This window comes from Astatotilapia calliptera, chromosome 14 (assembly GCF_964374335.1).
Source record: "Astatotilapia calliptera chromosome 14, fAstCal68.1, whole genome shotgun sequence".
Classification (NCBI taxonomy): domain Eukaryota; kingdom Metazoa; phylum Chordata; class Actinopteri; order Cichliformes; family Cichlidae; genus Astatotilapia; species Astatotilapia calliptera.
In genome coordinates this window covers 19,900,639-19,921,039 of record NC_137435.1, presented here as the reverse complement: position 1 = coordinate 19,921,039, position 20,401 = coordinate 19,900,639, and the positions used below count along the sequence as shown (strand labels likewise).

The 20,401-nt window shown below is 42.3% G+C and overlaps 2 protein-coding genes across 4 annotated transcripts; one reads left to right on the top strand and one right to left on the bottom strand.

The window, feature by feature from the left end:
* The first annotated feature begins 2,622 nt into the window (after positions 1-2,622).
* Positions 2,623-8,285, top strand: slc46a1 (solute carrier family 46 member 1). The gene is made up of 6 exons (XM_026192005.2): positions 2,623-3,158; positions 4,653-5,044; positions 5,142-5,620; positions 6,535-6,618; positions 6,842-6,998; positions 7,097-8,285. Exons 1-6 carry the CDS (start codon positions 2,850-2,852, stop codon positions 7,149-7,151), a joined length of 1,476 nt encoding a protein of 491 aa, XP_026047790.1. The 5' UTR covers positions 2,623-2,849; the 3' UTR covers positions 7,152-8,285.
* On the bottom strand, positions 8,241-19,944 carry sarm1 (sterile alpha and TIR motif containing 1). Of its 3 annotated transcripts, none has more exons than XM_026191999.2 (9): positions 19,880-19,944; positions 17,109-17,693; positions 13,641-14,259; positions 11,970-12,182; positions 11,391-11,482; positions 10,984-11,310; positions 10,694-10,883; positions 9,879-10,000; positions 8,241-9,617 (listed from the first exon to the last, which is right to left on the bottom strand). In XM_026191999.2, exons 2-9 carry the CDS (start codon positions 17,570-17,572, stop codon positions 9,509-9,511), a joined length of 2,136 nt encoding a protein of 711 aa, XP_026047784.1. In that variant the 5' UTR covers positions 17,573-17,693; positions 19,880-19,944; the 3' UTR covers positions 8,241-9,508. The 3 variants fall into 3 exon arrangements, with proteins under 3 accessions (XP_026047784.1, XP_026047783.1, XP_080145110.1); XM_026191998.2 differs by lacking the exon at positions 19,880-19,944 and adding an exon at positions 18,126-18,275; XM_080288984.1 differs by lacking the exon at positions 19,880-19,944 and having other exon boundaries at positions 17,109-18,098.
* Positions 19,945-20,401: the final 457 nt, after the last annotated feature.

Sequence of the window (20,401 nt, the reverse complement as noted above, 5' to 3'; positions counted from 1 at the left end):
CCCCGACGACCCCATTACCGCACACAAAGTCCTGCAAATGTCCAGGTGCCTTCTTTTGGTGCACCGGCCGGTCCCGACCGGCGGGGGAAAAGTCACTCGGGTCAGAACATGGGGTGCCACCATCATCCCACTTCTGACACCAATGTGGCGAGCTCAGACAAGGAGGAGATGGAGGTGTCGTTTGGTCTAGCTTCCCGTGAACTAGCCAGGGAGCACAGCCGTTTATTGACATCTGCAGAAGAACACTGCCGCTAGCTAACTGCTCAGCGTGGCAACCGCACAGCAACAACAACACACAGGGCGCCCTCTGATCCCGGAAGGACACACCGTCGCGGCGAGTGGGTGTCACCCGTCACTATGGCAACATAAACAAAACATAACTGTACAAACAGAACCCCGAACAGCCCTGACCCGCTACAATATGCTGCTGAGAATATAGCCCAGAAGAAGCGTATAGTATTGCTTTTATTTTGGAAAGAGCCCTTTCTCTGTAATAAACTCTCTTTTCCAAAGATGAGTGATTCCTCAATCAGATAAAGGGCTTGAAAAATCGCTAGCCCGACGTCCCTGGGCTAGCGATTTTTCCAGTTGGGCTACCAAAATCTATCTCTGCCCTGCCCGTCGGGCTATCGTAGGAAGGAAAAATATATGTCAATGCTTTTGCATTCTTTCGGAAATGTAGCTGGGTAATTATGTCATTGGCATCGGTGAGCCACTGTCAATATGTGACATATTGAAATCGCGTTTGAATTTGCGCTTGTTTTTTTGCTTTCACTTTGCAATCGTGCGAACTGTGTATAGAGAGCGACAGTACTGATTGGTGAGTGATGATAATTTGCGCACCAATTCCTCTGACATCGTCTTATCAATCGTTAGCTTACTATGCAAACATGACAAGTGAAATCTCCCGCAGCAAGCTTAAACATATGAGAGGTTGATCGCGCAGAGAATCGCTGACCGTTATGTGTGTGTGTGTGTAAAAGCAGCAGGATATATATTTTAGTTCTGCTGAGCCAAATAAGACAGGTCAGGGTGAAGAAGTGACAGCCAAAGAAAAGCTTACCACAAAACGGAAAAGTTACGACAAATCAGACTATAAGGCAAAAAGAAAGTGCAGCTTTATGGTTTCATGGACAAAAGAATTTCTGTGGCTGCAATATGACGAGCTATATAACCGGGGCTGCACATAAGTGGTCCGCAGGTGCGCATTCGCTGTCAAAATAAAAACAAAAAAAACGCGCACAAGATATGAAGTTGCAACGCGTGTTTGCATACATAAGATTTTCTGGAGGAGGACAGACATTTGTTTAGAACTCTTAAAGATGTCGAAGAAGCAAGCTCCTTTAAGCAATTACTTTGGTGTTCCTCCACCTCCAAACAAATGTCAGAAGGAGTCCGAACCACAAAAGAAGCACGTATTCTCGGAAAAGTGGTTGCAGGAGGTGAGTTGGCTTCAAACAAATGATGAACGCACAGAGATGTGGTGCGGAATGTGCCGTGAAAATCCCACTCTAGCGGACAAAAACAGCGCTTTTTATATGGACACAAACGCGCGTTGCAACTTCTTATCTGGTGCGCGTCTTTTATTTTGACAGCGAATGCGCACATGCGGACCACTTATGTGCACCCATGTAAATAACATAATGTTCTGCCGGGTGTGTTGGTGGTTTTCTCTCGATTTATGAGTCGACAAGCGCCTTTGTTACTGGGACCAGTCATTTTAAGAAAGGCCCCCATTAGAACCCATGAGAAATGCAAGAAATGCATTATTGCTCAGTCTGCAATAGCTTTCCCAGAACAAACACCAATTGCAAATAACATACTAAAAATAAACTTGAAAAATCTGTTTAGAACAGCGTACTATGTTGCAAAGAGTGAACTACCACTGGCAAAATTTAGCAGTCTTTGCAAACTTCAAAAAGCAAATGGCCTCGATCTTGGTTCCACTTGCCTCTTACCCGTGACTTCAGTGGAAATTTCAAATTCAGGATCTGACACAGACTGATTCATGTCCTACACAGTTCTTACAAGTTCATAGAAATTTCTGTTCAATTAGAACCAAGTATTTGAGTTGATGATTGTAATTTTTTATACAATGTTGTAATTTGTTTTTCAACAATTTTTTGATTAATGTTTTGTTTCCTTTACAATATTATACTTTAATGTATAATATTGTAAAGGAAACAAAACATCAATCAAAAAATTGCTCTCTTTTTTATTCGGGCTACTTACATTTATTTTGGGCTACCAAAAACTGAAGAGTCCCTGCCCGAAGGGCTACCAGGGATTTTGAAATTTTGAGAGCCCTGAGATATATTTATTTTTTTAATTACTTTTGTTTCAGCAACATTAAATTTAAAAACTGTACTTTTGAGTTAAAATATATATTTATAATTTTAATAAATGACAAATTAAAAAGGCATGAATATTTTTTTGTATCGAAAAAATATCGAACCGTGACACCAAAGTATCGAACCGAAACGTGAATTTTGTGTATCGTTGCACCCCTACTAAATATGAGAGCTGTGTTTGTTATGGGGGGGGGGGGGGTAAATTAATTATTTAAAGAAATAGTTCGTTAATTCATTTTGGCACTCGTGACCCACCGCAGTTATCATTTCGGAATGTAGTTCACCTCTTCGTCCAGCAGAGGCCGCAAAGCCCGCGCTTTTACGGTTCATGTTATTGTTTCATTGATTTTGGCTGAGCTTGCAGTAAAGTTACCTTCACTCTCATTAGCGTAACCGTTGTTAGCCAGCCGCACACGCTCTCGTTTTCACTGTATACTCCGTTAACAGGCAGCTTAAACTAGTCAACACACTTAATGTTTACAGTTGAGTGGATCCAACATGGACGAGCAGGACACTGCGGCGATCCTACACGGAGATGTCCTCAGTGACACAGCGGAGGAACCACAGCTCGACGTAAACAAAGAGGAGCCTGGTGTACCGTCCACCGACGTCGTACGACCGCCTGTTACATGCTCGCTGCCGGTGTCTGTGGAGCCGGTGTTGTTCCTGTCCATGTTCTCCCTGGCCCTGCAGGCACCTCTGTCGACCCAGTACCTGTGGGACCGCATAAGCGAAGACCTCGGCTACAACGGCTCCAAGAGGTCGGAGTGCGGCAACAGCTCAGCGCCCCCCGACCCGCTTCAGAAGGTAGTCCGGTCACCCTGAAATGTACTGCTGCTGCTGTCCACGTCTTTTCTGCGTGGGAAAAGCATTTGAATTACCCTTTAATTTAAAAACCATGTATGCCGTTACAAATAAAGGCTTTTCAACGTGAGTTTAATACATTGTGAAGTATTTTTATAACAGGAAAAGCACAAAAACATCTTTCATTAATATTACGTTACATGTTTATAACCTTAAAAATTCAATGTATTTTAACCCTTTTCTTCAGGCTCTATAATGGCGGAAAACTTAAAGGGGTTGTAGACACTATAACACTGTTGATTGATTTTATTAATGAAGCCATGCATAAAACAATATGCCCACCCCCAATAGGTTTAGACAGTCCCAAGTAGCACCACAGCTTACAAGCACTAACGAAGTAACCTGACAAAGACCACGGAGAAATGTGTGATTTAGTCCACAGAAGGACTGTGGTACCCTGTTTACCCTCATTTTTTTTGCTACTTGGAATATTTATGCAGGCTTTAAAAAACATTTATACTTAATATCTTGTATATAAAAAAGCTGAAAAACTTCTCACTTAATTTATTATATTTATTTAATTTCGCTGCACACCATGGGTCAGGGAAACACGGCATTTCAATCCTGTGTATACCCGGGACATATTGCAGAATGGACAATAAATCTGACTTTGACTCTCATCTCATATCATGACTCACTAATCCAATATTCTGTTGAACAGCCAGCAAACCTGCAGCATTATTTATTATTCATCACAAGTGAGACACAAAGTAATGCTAACATGCTAGATTTACAGTTAAACTAACTGGTTCAGTAGGAGAGGCCATCCCACTTTGTTGATTTCTTCAGGTTACATAGTTACCCTTAACAAACAACAAAATGAAAACACTTATTGAAGAAACTGCATGCAAAGCAATCCTAAAAATAAGCCATTCCTGTATCATATTTTTTTTACCTGTTCTAACAAGTAAAGCACGCTCATATAGTTATAAGCATCACCAAAAGGGCCATTTTTTATCACGCAAGCCCTTTAAAGATATGCAAGACCTCCTGTCAAGTGCTTACAATTTGGAGAAAACAAAAGCAATGCACAAACTAATACACACATAAAGACATGCAGATGTGTTTTAAAGGCTTTTTTTTCTAAGTAAATTGATCATCAGCACCTGAATGGCTGCATGTGTAGTCATTTAAGGAAAAAAGGAGTCGTAAGCCTTGAACCTACAAGCAGTTCAACAATGAGGAACAGCAGTCACATGCTGAAAATGGGAAAAAGGAATACAATCTACACGCTCTGCTAAAAAAGGTGAAGCAAAACTAGTGTTTGGGCAGATCAGACGCAATGATGTATGGGTCTAATTACGCTGGTGCACAGACAGAGTTACACCTGGGATGCAGCTAAGAAACAAAAAGTAGAAACACAGCATCTATTAAAAAATCTTCTCCACCTCTTCGCTGATCACTGAGATTGATTGTTGTTAAATGTGTCTTTTTCAGGAGGTGGAAACCTTGACAGCACACTGGAACCTGTACATCAGTCTGGGGGGCTTTTCTGTCGGGCTCTTGGTTGTGCCTCTCCTGGGCTCTTGGAGTGACCTCGCTGGTCGCAGACGAGTCCTCATCCTCCCTAACCTTGGCCTGGCCCTGCAGACGATCGTGTACCTTGTGGTGATGTATCTCAAGCTGCCCGTGGTCTACTTTCTAGTGGGACGGCTGCTTAGCGGCCTGTCGGGTGATTTTAATGCCGTCCTGGCAGGCTGCTTTGCCTATGTGGCAGATATCAGTGACAGGCGCTCTCGCACCTTCAGGGTGGCAATCCTAGAGGCGTGTCTGGGCCTGTCAGGGATGCTAGCCAGCATCATTGGAGGACAGTGGCGGCGGGCTCAAGGGTAAGGAATGTGTGTTAAAAGGTTTGTTCACACTGCTCTAATATATATCTAAATCAACCATATAAGCTTTACCTCTCTATTTCTGTGCTTTGTTTAGTTACATCAACCCGTTCTGGCTCGTGCTGGCCACCAACTTGGTGTCAGCTCTGTATGCCTTCCTCTTTGTCCGTGAGTCTGTGGTGCCAGACCCGAGTGCTAAGCTCCTCACTACTCGACACCATAAAGCTGTCTGGCACCTCTACTCATCAGGAGGCAGCAGCAGTGAGGCTGGAGGACAATTTCACAGATGCAAGCTGTGGCTTTACACGCTGTGCTTCTTTCTGGTGGTGACTGTTCACTTTGGCTCCAGAGAACTGTACGTGTTGTACGAGCTGAGCTCGCCTCTGTGCTGGGGCCCAGACTTTATTGGCTACGGATCAGCAGCTCACCACCTGGGCTACCTGAGCAGTCTGGCGGGGATAAAGATCATGCAGCGCTGCATGGAGGACTCCTGGGTGGCTCTTGTGGGTCTTGCCTCCAACATTGTTGGTCTGGTGGTCTTTTCTGTGGCTAACAGCACTCAGCTCATGTTTACAGGTGAGAGGTGTCGGAGCACATTCATAACCTCCAGATGGTTTATAAACCGATTGTAAAAAGTCAATCTGAATGTACTATGTGAGGAAAAATGTGAGGTAGGATAAATTAAGTGAAGATGACTTTTACTATTGTAGTACTTTACCATGATTAGGTGTTTTCTCTCTTCTATTATGTGTAATGGAATGCGGCCTCTGCCCAAGAAAAAGTTTTGTCTGTGTTAAGACTTACAATATATATTGGTGTCAATTTAATTTGGAGTTAAATGTCACTGCAGCATGGTGGCACAGTGGTTAGCACTGTTGCTTCACAGCAAGAAGTTCAACTTGGCTACCTGGCCGGGGGCTTTCTGTGTGGAGTTTGCAGTTTGCATGTTCTCCCCGTGTCTGTATGGGTACTCTCCGGTGCTCTGGCTTCCTCCCACAGTCCAAAGACATGCAGTTGGGTTAATTGGTGAATCTAAATTGCCCATAGGTGTGAATGGCTGTCTATCTCCCTATCTTAGGCTGGGAACCTGTCCAGGGTGCACCCTGCATGTCGCCCTATGTTAGTTGGGATAAGCTCCAGCCTCCCTTTAGACCTTTTCAAGGATAAGTGAATGGATGAATGTCTGCTTGTTACTTTGATTATCTTCCTGTATTTGTGCTTTTCAAATCCTTTTACCCCATGTTATTGTTATTTTTAAAGCAAATGTTAAACATAATGACACGTCAGTGAACAAAAGGCCACTGATTGTAGCCTTGTACTCAGGGTTGTCAGCCCTGAGTACAAGGCTACAATAAACTGTCTCTGATTGTAACCTCTAGAAATAATTAACACAGTTTATTCACCCGCTCTGGATTATTTCATGGATATTAAACAATTACACGCATATAAACATAAAAATCTGTTTTGGTTTTGGGTTTTTTTCTCCCCAGGTTATGGTCTGTGTTTGCTCTTCATGACATCGACACCTGTGCTGAGGTCCAAGCTGTCCAAGTTGGTGGAGCCGTCAGAGCAGGGTCAGCCCGTGATCGTGTACAAGTGTTACACATTTAAAACCAAAGTTGTGCGGATTGTGTGAGAGAGAGAGCTCAGTGTGTCAGCTGTGCAGTGGTGGAGCCAGTGAACTAATTAGATCAGCAGCACAGTTGAAGCACATGTTCCCTTGTCACGCGGGACAGCTTGTGCTCTGCAGGTTGTATGTGTAATTGTGTTACTGGGTGTGTGTGTGCTTTTTCTTAGGTGCCCTGTTTGCATCTGTTGCCTGTGTGGAGAGCTTGTGTTATCTGGTGGGCAGTGGCGTTTTCAACTCCCTCTACCCAGCAACCCTGCACTTCATGAAGGGATTCCCTTTCCTCTTTGCTGCTATCATCCTCTTCATCCCAGCTGGGATAATAGGGTGAGTCTGTTCATGCCTGTGTGACTGGCTTTAGTCTTATGGGCTGTAAACAACCAGACAAATGTCATTACTGACCATCTTCATGTCTGTATTTCTAGGACTCTGCAGTGTTTGGAACAAAGGAGAGACCAGAGAGATGCCACAGTGTCCTGACCTGCAGAGAGGTGGAGGGCAGGATCACAAAAGAGAGTGCAGGTTCATCCTGGTGTTAGTCTGAAAGGTGAGCAGAGGCATCCGTTGTGTCTGCAGTTTTATTCGCTCACCCAGGGATGGGATATTTCCATCTTGTTACACCAGAAAGAATAAGTAAGCGATGAAGAAACGACATCCTGACTGACAGTTCTGCCAAACCCAAAAATGTGTCTTTATAATTAAAATTTGATGTAATTTTTTAATATCATGAGCTATTGTAGAGCACCGGAGATCATGACACTGCAGTGTCGTCACAGATTCTATGTAACGCGTCAACAAAAACAAAGAAGTTATTTTGTAAATTGCTGCTTTCTGATTTCGTCCAAGTGCTCACTAATACAAATATCTGATCAGCTGATCACATGGCGGTACCTCGTGCATAATAAGTGGAACCTTGAAGCGGATGTGCTACAGCAGCAGAAGACCACACACACTCCTGTTAACTAACTCCTGTTAGTTAAAACCGTGAATGTATGTAATTGTTGTATATCTCCAGGTGTCACTGATTTAAGCCATATGTAGAATCAATCAGGAATGTTTTCCATTGTATGAATGTTAATCATTTTTATCTAAATGACTGCTTCTGCATTACACGCTGATCTGTGAAGTAATGCAGAAGCCGTGCACACAGTGTCACGTCCTAGTTGCACAATGAAGGAACAGGAGCTGTCGAATCAGCTTTAAATGCACAAAGGGAAGTTACTTGGCTGAGTGAAGTTTCCACTGACCTACCATTAACTGATTATCAAGATTCGCGTGATCATGTGACCAAAGCCATCCTTAGAAAACATACAGTGTGCTACAACTGTCTGAGAAACCTGTCTGTTCTTCTATAATTTCCAATATTTAGCAATCTGAATACATTTTAGAGTACATTTTTTAAGTGATAAAATAAGTGATGTTTGTGTTTTAACTTTTAACATTTTATGTTTTTTCTAAAATTACAAAATGCAATTAAATTATGGTTTTGCACTTACAGTTCTGTCAACAGAGTGATCTGTTATAATATAAAGTGTGATAATTTAATGATTTCAAACCCCAAAAATCTTGTTAATCGAGTTACACAATTTTATTTAATAAACTTGATTAACACATCTGGATGACTGCTTTTGTTGGTTTTTACAGGTGTACATTTATGCTTCATGAATACAGGACAGGTGTGTCAGATTGCTGTGTTTAATTATTTATTTATTTTCTGAACAAGGATACACTTTGGGGCAGTACAGTGGTGTGGTGGTTAGCACTGTTGCCTCACAGCAAGATTGTCCTGGGTTTGAATCCACCGGCTGTTTGGGGCCTCTCTGTTCTCCAATGTCTGTGGGGATTCCCTCCGGTACTATAGCTTCCTCCCACAGTCCAAAGGCACGCATGGGGTTAATGGGTCATTCTAAACTGGCTGTAGGTATGATCATCTGTCTCTGTGTGTCAGACCTGCGATAGCCTGGCCACCTGTCCAGGGTGTACCTCTCACCCTGTGACAGCTGGGTGAAACAGCCCACCCACTCCCAAAACCCTGACTGGATAAGCAGAAGATGGATGGATGATACATTTTCAGTTCAAAAGCAGACATATAACTATTGGACAGACTGTGGTGAAGTAAGTCTTATGTCAGCAGTAATAATGGATTACACAGTGTGGTAATTCACAATTACACCGTAAAACAGAACAGATATTGAGGTACTTTTTACCCACTTTTATTACAGAACAGTATGTTTAACGCTACATGGAGTTATTCCCGCTACACATATTTCACTTGTTTATGGTTAAATTTGGGGCTTAGATTAAACTCACAGTAGTCACTCATCCTAAACAAATCATCAAGTCTGCCGAGGAAGATTTCTTCTATCACAACACAAACATGAAAACGGGAGAAATGTTGGTAAAGTCAGAGACCTGCTTTGGTCCATTTGATGTACACAGGTTAAAAAAAACGACGACTGCATATAGAGGAGCTTTGATGAACACTGATGTGTTAGCAGTGATAATGTTGCTGGGTGTCCATGTCAGCTGGTCTATCACAGTTATTTTCCTGAGATACAGAAGGCGCTTACTGTACCTGATTACACATATACAGCACTGACTAACATTAAAGGCTTAGAGTTTTTATATACAATCCCCTTATCAGTTCTATTTATTGTTAATAATTAAGTGTGTGCATATCAGGTATTCCGGTCAGCAAGTAATCTAAACATCCGGATTCATTTCACATGCATTAGGTCAGAGCAGGGAAAGCTGCCAGACTATTCACTGTAGGTTATGTGGAATTTTGGCATCATGGATAGTTATTATAGCTGAAATCGGACTGTGTTTATCTCAGTTTATTTCTTCTGCTCTTTGGAGCCGTCTGAGCGGTCGACTTGGTCTTGGGGTCCTTTCAGAAAGCGCAGGATCTTCTCGATCGTAGCCTCCTGATATTCGTGGGACCACCTATGTGAAGAGACGTCAGCAGGCATTAGATGATGTCGATTCAGGGAAAACAGTTCCCTCTAATTGGAATTTTTACACATCTGCACTAAAGTGACTGAAATATTAATGAGAGAAATATGAGTGCTATTGGGAGATTGTAATAAATGCAGTACAAATGGAACAAACAGCTGTGGTTTAGACCTGGTGGGAAAACAGTTTCCCCGCACATCACAACAGGACTGTGTCCACTGTCCAATCGGAGCACAGTATGCAGGGACTCACTTGATGCCGTTGAAGTTGAGAATGGCTCTCATGTCTTCTGGCAGGGACATGGGGTCAGGCCATGCAAAGTTATCTGTGACAGGAACTATGTTCTTCTTACCAGCCAGGGCCGTGACGATCTCCTGCAAGATGAAACAAATGAATTGGAGATAATCTATCTGAATTTCACTCCCCAATGGCAGCAGCTTCCCTCATAAGGGTAAAACTGCCTACCACAACACAAACACTGCTCAGGAACAGTGTGAGCAACACGGCAAAGAGCCCGACACAAGAATCATGCGTTCTCATAATAACATACATCCTAACCATGTTATTATGAACCTCTATGTACGCTTGGTTAACCTCTAACCAAGGATAGGATGTCCTAGAGCAAGTCCAACCCCACAAATCACAGGGAGCAGACACCACAGGACCCCTCCAAGGGTCCCATGTCCTGTTGAATCAGAGGTATTTAATGGCATAATATTAGGCAGAGTGGGATTTCCGTTAATTCAGTTTTTAGTCATGATATTTTATTAAAACCCGCCATCATGAATTTAAGTGGGTGTAAATGGAACTATAAACCTATTCATGAGTTTTAAGAGAGTTGTGTTCCACTGAAAATACAAAAACACTCCAAAAATGACTCCACAGAACAAACTTTAAATGCAAGCTCACAAATCTGATCTGATGTAATCCAATTGCCTCATGAACAGAACTACTGTGGAACATCTCGAGAAGAGTTCGAGGTGCAGTGATCTGACATTTTTCAGCAGAAATTAGACATAATTAGCCCTGACATTTCAACCATCGTGTGCAGGAAATGGAAAACTGACCTTATGCACCCAGTCCTTCATGGCTGTGTCTCCCATACACTTGTCGAGTGCACTGGCAGACAGGACCAGGATGAAGTTACGTGCTCTCTGCACACTCTGAATGAGTTTGTCCTCAAATTTACCAGCCTCCAGCTTCTCCACATCTATGAAGACGCTGTATCCTCGAACCTGCAGGTGCACCTTCAATAGGCTGGGAGCAAAACAAGATGAGCAGGATTTAATTTTAACCTTATCTGATCTCACTCTTCATCCTAAATGACCTTCTGCACAAAATCTTCTCCAGTTCTAACCTGGCCAGCTGTGAGCCCGTGGTTCGTCTGTAGCTGATGAAGACGTCAGGCCCTGAAGGCTGTGCATCGGTGTGGCTCAGTTTTAAGGGCCCGCGGCTGGCAGACAGTATCTTTGCTCTGTGGACGCCGTTCTCAATGTGGCAGTCGTGCTGGAGCTGCTTATCGGTCAGGCTCTGGATGTTGTGACGGTCCACGCCTGACTGGACTAGGCCGTAGGTGTACTGACGAAAACGGGGGTCCACCTCGCTTAACCAGTCGGCCATGTTGTTGGGGTCACATGTGGAGTAATTGGCGTAAGTCTTCAGCACACGCAAGTCTCTCAAAAACCTGGATGATCAGACAAATTAGAGGGTTTGTTTTTTTTTCAAGACAAATAAACGCGGGTTCAAATATTATTCACCACTTGCCTCTTGCGAGTAAGGTTGGTAGTCATGCTCAAATCACAGCTCAAATCTTCATCTGTGATGTTCAGAAGAAGGTCTCCATCCACCTGGAGTTCCTACGTAATAACATCACCAAACACATCAGGCCAGTTTAGTCTGATTTTATTTATAAAGCATGTTTACAACAACAAAGTCGGCCAGCACACTGTACGTGAAAATGAGGGTTACACAACATAATAAAAGATACACCACACGCACACACCATTGCCCACACACCTCAATAAGTATATCTGAAGAATCACAAATATACTAGAGGCAATAAAGTACCTAAATACCTACAATTTTCACTCTAGGATAAAAGCCAAGAAATGAAAATGAGTTTTAAGCCTTACTTTAAAAATGTACAAGGTGGGGGGCAGTCTAATTGGCAGTCCAATGATATTCTTCGGTGCAAAAGGCAAAACTGACCCTAAAAACGTTCTCTCCACTAAACCACTCCTAAGACCCAAACCACATCCATGTCAGTTCAGCTGTTAAACTGAGCTGTGAGATGAACGTGTGGATAGATATTTCATCTTTCTGTAGGAATAATGTGTCGCTCACCTGAAAACGATCACAGCAAGCGCTGAAGCCGATCTGCTGCAGCCACGTCTGCACCTCACAGGTTTTCCAGTTGGGCACGCTTGACAGGATTCGTTTCGGTACTTCCTCTCCCATCATGCTCAGCGCCCGCTTAGCGAGGGCACAGACTGTGGCATTGCTGGAGTACATGACGATTCTTTTGAGGCTCTGCACAGCACCAATCTCTTGAAATATCTGAAAAGGAAGGAGAAATTGGGGATCAGCCACAATATATTTCAATTTTAAGTGAAATAGCCACCTGCCACAACAACAAGGCTTAAAAGAATCAGTCAACGCTAAAACATACATCTCTTCATAAAATAAAGGCAAATAATTAACGTGAGAATTTTCTCAAATTTTACTTTCCAATTAAGGTGAGGTTGTTTTGAACTGTTATCCAACTTATACCTGTCGACTCATGCTAAATACAAGGAGTCATGCTAAATAAAGCTCAGTTATTCAGCTTTTCTTAAGTACTGCTAAATGATGATTTCAATCAGTAATGTTTCTTAACAACATTAAAATTGCATAAGACCCTGAAGCACACTGAATTTGTTTGCAGGTTTTGCCTCTGTAGGAGGAAGATGAGGCTACTCTTGTCCAGGCTGAACTGAAGAAGCAGCAGAGCCCTTCTTGTGGAAAAACCTAAACTGCTTTCTCTGCTTTTTCAGGCACACTTCCTGCAGATCTTTGTTCTGTTTTATGAGGTCTGTCTTCTCTCTGAAAAGTTCTTCATGCTGCACTTACACCTTCTTACACCTTCTCTCCAGTTCTTCTAAGGTTTCCTGCTTTTGTTCACGTTTTTCTCGCAGTTCTTTGTTTTCCTCTTCCACGTCCTTTTTTGTTCTTCTTTTTTTAATGGATTGTTTGTAAGGCCTCATGTCTCTGCTGTAGTTCTTGAAGTAAAGACTTCATGTCTTTCTGAGATTTGTCCTCCTCAAACATTACACGCAAATCTTCATTGTTTTTCTCCGATACTTGAAGCTTGCACACGATTTGTTGGTATACTGCTTCCTTTTGTTCCTTCTCGTTCAGCAATGGTGCATTTCTTCTCAGTGCTTTGTCTATCTTTCTCTGTGGCTTGGAGCTTGGATTGCATCTCTTCATGTGCTGCTTCCATAAAAGCTCCTTCTGCTCCTTCTCAGAACTTCGTCGAACATCACTTCAGGCCTTCATTTTTTCTCCATGTCTTGGAACTTGCATTTTCTCTGCTCTTCATTTTCTTTCAACATTTCTGTAATTTGTTGCATTTTTCCTCTTTCATTTGTTTAATCCTGATCTTCAGGTCTTGTTTCTTCTTGCATAAATGTTCTAAAGCTTTTCTGAGGGCTATAAATACACCCAGGTGAGCAGTGCTGGGATCTTCCCTTTGGCTTGAGTGGTGCTGTGTCTGAGACATTTTGGGACCTTGATACAATAACTCTGTAGAGGATTTAGATGTTAGTAATATTTGTTAAGTAATGTTTTAATGAATATGTTGAATTGTTAATTTATTTTATTAATTTATAATCAGTTTTGATTCAAATATCTATAAAATCCATGCACTTCATTAATCTAAAAAATAAATACTATGTGTCAGCCACTGGAAGTATTATTTATTATTTTATGCATCTGATGTCTTTCCAACTCATTAAATAAGAGAGACAGTTTTACCTTTGTGTTGCGCTGACGGGACTTGATGCTGGCCTCAACACACAGGTAAAAGGCTGCAATGCACTTTCCCTCCACTCTCGTGCCATCCAGTAACGGCAAAAGTTGCTGCAGGTCAGATGCGGTCCTTCCCTGCATGCTGTCTGCACTGTCCAGTAAACTGCGGGCAAAGTCCTCTGGATCCAGAGATGCGATGAATGGCTCCACTAGCTCCAAGGTCCCTGATTTCACCACCTCTTTCTCAATTTCTCTGTTTGCAGCTAACACAGTTACAGCCAAACAGGCATAGAAACGAATGAGTTCATCCTCTTTGGAAAAGGCCAGTGGGAAGAGCCACTCAGCTGCCCGTTTCTCGATCATCCAGCGCTGGCAGCAGTGGCCTCCATACATCGCACAGTTAGCCAGTGCCACGGCACAGTGACGCAGAACAGTGGGGTCCGTACCTCGGCACCAGAAGAGGAGGGTGTCCAGGGCGCCGTTGGTGATGAGGTGGATAGACGTCTCCTCGGTGTGTTTGAACATGTGCTCGAGGATGCCCGAGACGCTCCGAGCCAGCTGAGCATCTTCCTGCTGACGAGTCAGGTTGAGGATGACCCCCAGACCTATGCGAGCCACGTAATCCCTGTAGACAAATTTGGAAGATGGTAACAAACACTAAATACAGACTTCATACGGTCTGGGAGACTGAGTGACAGCACTTCAGCAGCCAAGAAATTGAAGTTCATACCCACCATCCCACATTCTTTATCACTAATTAACAGAAAAATTGATCAGAGTTTATTTACACAGCTAACACCCATATTTGACAACTGTTAGAATTTATATTATGGCATGAACCAATCGGTTAACTAAAGAGAAACGACAGTCTCTCATTGTTTAAAGAACTGAATGTCAGCCAGTCTGAAAAATTGCTAAAATTTTGAATGTGTCCCAAAGTACAGTCGCAAAAACCATCAAGCACTACAACGAAACTGGCTCACATGAAGGAAAGGAAGAACAAGAGTCACCTCTGCTGCTGAGGATAAATTCATCATCATCGCCAGCCTCAAAAAGTTAACAGCACCTCAGATTAGAGTCCAGATAAATTCCAGACAGAGTTCCAGTAGCAGACACATCTCTACATCAACTGTTCCGCCAGAAATCAGGCCTTTTCGATCAAATAGCTGCTAAGAAACCACTACTAAGGAAAGCAACAAGCAGAAGAGATTTGTTTGAGGCAAGAAACACAATGAATGGACAATAGACCAGGGGAAATCTGTGCTAGTCCAAATTTTGAGATTTTTGGTTCCACCTGCCATGTCTCTGTGCGGCACAGAAAAGGTGAACAGATGGTTTCTACATGCGTGGTTCAAACCATGGAGCAAGGAGGAGGAGGTGTGATGGCGTGGGGGTGCTTTGCTGGTGACACTGTTGGGGATTCGAACCAGCATGGCTTCCACAGCATCCTGTAGTGACATGCCATTCAATCCGGTTTGCATTTAGTTGGACCAATGACCTCAAACACACCTCCAAGCTGTGTAAGGGCTATTTGACCAAGAAGGAGAGTGATGGCCTGGCCTCCACAGTCACCTGACCTAAACCCAATCGAGATGGTTTGGGATGAGATGGACTAGCAAAAGGGATGAGACAGAAGGCAAAAGTGCCAACAAATCCTCCGCATCTCTGGGAACTCCTTCACAACTGTTGGAAAATCATTTCAGGTGACTACCTCATGAAGCTCATCAATAGAGTGCCAAGAGTGTGCAAAGCAGTAATCAAAGCAAAGGGTGGCTATTTTGAAGAATCTAGACTATAAAGCATGATTTTACACTCAATGTCACTTACCCATTATATTGTATATTGTATAGCTTTCTTGTTATATGTAAAATTGTATTTATTTAAATTTTTACTTTTTAATTATTTTACTTGCATTTTTAATCACTTTTATATTTAAATATATTTAAATGTTCATTTGCTATTTATCTAGGGATTGAGAGTAACGCAATTTCTATTCTCTGTATGTCCTGTACATGTGGCAGAATCGACAAATAAAGTTGACTTTGACTTTTCAGTTATTTTACACTTTTTTGTTTACTACATAATTCCATATGTGTTCATTCATTCATTGTTTTGATTCCTTCAGTGAGAATCTACAATGTAAATAGTCATGAAAACAAAGAAAAAACAATAAAATGAGAAGTTGTGTCCAAACTTTTGACTGGTAGTGTACGTCAGTGTGAATTCAGTCTATTATAGCTTTTGACGTCTGTTTAAGTAAAATTTGTTGTTTCAAACTGCAACATTACATGTTATTTCTGTGACAGGTGTACATAAGAAACGCTGCATGGTTTTAAAAGTATTCAGCAGACAGATCTCAGTACATGCAGGTAGAAGGGAATCACTTACAACTTGGTTAATGCAACTAAAAGTGTGCCCTGGGGTTCAGTTGAAAGAACCCTTTCACTGTAATGATGATAACAAGGTGGATGGACTGCTCTGCACATACTCTGACCCAGCCTCTCCTTCAGCTGCAATCAGCTGCTAGTACATTACAGCACAACATGTTTGAAATCCTGACGACACCGAACTGATGATCTTCTCAAATGCAAACTCAAAACCACTGAACCGTATCACTGCAGTCCTGGGCTGTGAATCAGTATCTCAGTATAAGTGCTTAAGAATTATAATAGATGACTCACTCTCTTTTACACCTCACTTTCAGCAGCTGTCTGTATATTGAGGCAACAAAGAGACTTGTTGCTCCCTCGTCATATCAGAGTTGTTATATGCATTTGTATAATGCCTGCAAGGAAGTTCCTTCAACTAAAACTTCATACGATTCCTGGTGAATATAACTGATCAGTTACTTCAGGCTGTAGAAACAGAGCAGAGGTGTCTGGCACAGCTTCATCTACTTTCGAACTGCATGGAGACGCTCCAGCAACACTTGTACTATAAAAATGAACTTTATCGCTTGACTGACGCGTTTCGGCTTGTAGTCTTCATCTGGATCTGGAGAGTAATCATCTGGATCGTGGATGCCAAGCAGTAAAGTTGTTCTTTATGCTACAAGTGTTGAGCTTCACCTTCTTCATGCTGCAAATATTTGACCACCCCTGTGTTCTGGCCCCAGACGCTGACGTTTAAATTGATGACTTGGAAATGTACTACACTTATTTTGTGTATTTTTGCTGAGCACTCATTTCTGAAACTGTACTGCTGCCAGTCTTGGCCAGCTTGCTTGTGGAAAGGAGAGTAATAATCTCAAGAGTCACATTAACCCCATTAAATAAAGGTTCAGTAAATAAAGATCACATTTTATAATCATTTACTAAGTGATTACTAGAATACTCAGACAAATATGGAGACACACAAACACAAATACTGCACTACCCGCAGCAGTGTTTAAACTTTATGTCTAAGTACAAAAACAGACTGCAATGTAGTACAGTCTACTGCGGTCCTGCACCGCATCACACCGTTACACCATACCTGTTCTCTGAGATCAGTATCTGCTCCAGCAGTTTTGCAGACTCGTAAGTTATCTCCACAGCAGGCGACTGCTGGAGCTGAAGCAGCAGCTCCAGGCCTCCATGCAGCCGGATCCTGTTGCAGATCTCCTCGGCCACTTGACGACCCACGGTAGGTAAAACCCAGGCCTCCTCCACCAGCTGGAAGATCTCCGCGATAGCTCTACGGGTCTCATCTGAATTCGATGTTTCCCTGGATGACTTCAGCCTACTGATGGCGGAGCGCAGGGCGGGAAGTGACGTGTCCAAAACCGCCTGGACGTCGGCATTGATCCCCGGAGAGATGGCCCTGGGGTCGCATGCGGAGCCGCTCCTCCCTCTCTGCAGCCGGCTGACGTAATCCGGGACTGTGAGCCGGTCAGAGCTGAACATGATGTAGAAATGTCGGTAGAGCCTCCACAAGAAGAGCGTCAGGGAGAAAAGCATCTACCGGCACAAACAATGTGATCGATCTGGATGCGCACTGCTAGAAGCAGCACTGCTGTGTTCACTTAAGGCCTGTGATCCGTGTTCAGCCTACTGGCCGCCCTGTAAACAAAGCCAACTCCTGCAGAAAAAGCAAGGCCTCGGTTATTAATCAAAAGTGACACCTTTCACCAAATCGCACATCACCTCTCTCTGGGTGTCATACGCGCCAGTAAGCCATTAAAGACGTCTGAGCAGATCTTGAGCAGATCAGCGGGTATTTACGCTTCACAGTTGCTGCTTTGTCTCTCTCAGTAGATGTGTTAGTGGGCACAATTTGTAGAAGTGTCCTTAAAGCGCACAAGACCTCGAACCGAAACGCTGGGAGGCACGGCCTGCTCGTTTTGCTAAGAAGAATAACAATAAACTATTGTTGTCTGTATTCTCGCTCGCATTCATTCACTGAGGCTTGGCTAACAAAGGAGACTTTTAGTTCTCATAGTTTCCCTTCCAACGCATCCAGCGCGCTGCCGCGGATTGTTTTCTCCAAAAATATCAAAAGTAACGCTCGTACCCTGCGGAAGTTCCTCGCCTGACATCCTTTGGTCAGCATCCGCAGGCTGCCTGCATCTTCAAGGCTTCGCACCGCCCACCGGCGCCGGATATGTTATCAGTGATGTACAGTGAAAGAAGCAGCACCGCTCCTCATCATCTCTCAACTCCCTGCATCACAGCCGGTCAGAGCATGCGTATAGTGGCAAGGGCGTTTGTAAACACTGCAGGCCCTCTGTAGATATAGAGGGCCAGGAGTGGCGAAATGAATGAATTAAATACGCCATTAAATAATTAATTAAATATGTCGATAATTAATTGAAATTTGAAGTAATTAATTAAAGAAATATTTAAATAATTAATAAAATGCCCATTCATTTCATTTAAAACATTAAATACATACTTTTTATTTATTTCAAATTTTATTTAATTAATGACACATTAATTAACAATTGCTTAATTGTATATTTGATTAATTAATTTTTGACAAATTTGATGAATTATTTATTTATTTCTTATTTTAATTAATTATTGAACCGTTTAATTAATTACTTAATGATGTATTTATTTAATTCATTTTGGCAGTCCTGACCCTGTGGCTGTCTTGATGAATTCGTTTTACCTGTCAGCCTCACCCATTAAACTCAGGGGGCGGGGTTAACGCTGTTCAAGTCAAAGCCATTGCTTTGGCCTGGTGGCCATTCTTTTGGGCATTTCTCCACACCAACAACCAGCATATCGTTAGCTTCATAGCATAAGTGCCTAAGTCAATGACTTAGGCACTTATGCTATGAAGCTAACGATATGGAAACTAACTAAACTGTACTTTGAAATACCCTGTTTTTGTCTCACCAAATGCACTGTTATTTATTTTTTTTAGCCGAGAATGTAGTGGTTTAATCTTCAGATATCTGGTCGGTTTGTCATGATAGAGCCTATTTGCAAAAGTTCTTCGATGATTTCGGAGATGTCTGCCCAGCCCAGACTCACAGCAAAGCATGTGATAGACCTGTTCCCCTCATAAGCGCTTGAGCTGTTATACCACCGACAAAGCTCAGGTCCTGGTACACAACTGTCATAACCCAGAGTTTCCTAGCTGACATGAAAGTGTTGGCATCAAACTAACCTAACGGTCATCTATGAATCCAATTCACAGGTCATATCAATATTCTTTTACAGAAAATTATCCTCATTACTATCAACTATTCCAGAGACTCGAAAATCTAAAGCATAAAGAATATAAAAATATACCAGTCTGAGACCACACTGTTGTAAAAGAGATGAAGGCTTCAATTTGTCGCAGATCAGATTCACGCTGTGTGTTCTGTGGTATCTGCATTTCCATTAGCGTAAGACTTGCTAATTAAGACTGCTAATTAGCAGCAGATTAGAATAAAGTATAATAACATTTATAGGCTACATTTAATAAATCACCAAATTAATACCTGCATGCTCCCGTGACAATGCCAGGCACCATGCTAATTTACAACACATTCCTCCATCATTCCCCCGTTTAAAACACTTAAATCGTGCTGTAAATAAAAGACTGAGTGAAAACGTGGCGCTTCCAGATGACTTTAAAAAGAAATGATCAATCGGTTTGAGTCTGTATTCTCTTAGCAGCAGACTTGCTGCTGTTTAAAGGTTTGAGAGTAAAGATTAGATATAAAAACAAACGTCAAACATAGACTCAGTCCACGTATACATTTGATATTAGGTCAGCAATTACAGTGTCTGTGTCCTGTTTTAAGATCTTATATGTAAAAGTTGTCTGACCTGCGTCGAGCCAGCCGCTCAGAGTCCGTGGTTACCATGGTTACTTGCATACGCTCCTGTGAATTAAACAGCCGGCACTGCGGTAACTAACCGGTGATATGAGTGTTTATGTCTTTCATTGCAAAAGAACCGACTGACTTGGTTAACTGATGTGTACTTGGATAAATTATAGTTTAGAAATATCACATAGATTATGGTTATGGATAACGCCCACGTGGCCACCTGTGGCCTCGGAAATTTGAATTCGTGTACACCACTATACTGAAATAAACAGCCTATTACTGAAATACACGTGCAATATAATAAACTGTGATATAAATGTGGAGGTGCTGTTAACATGTTTAGTTATAAAACACACCTCCTTGCCTTTAGTCTCATTCATGAGCATTATTAATTGTCTTCTAACATCCAGAAGTCTGTGACGTGTTTTATAGTTTCTAACAAGCTTTTGACAATTAAAGGTAATATTTCAGTTCAATTGAATTTTATTTATTTAGCACCGAATCTCAGCAACAGTATTGT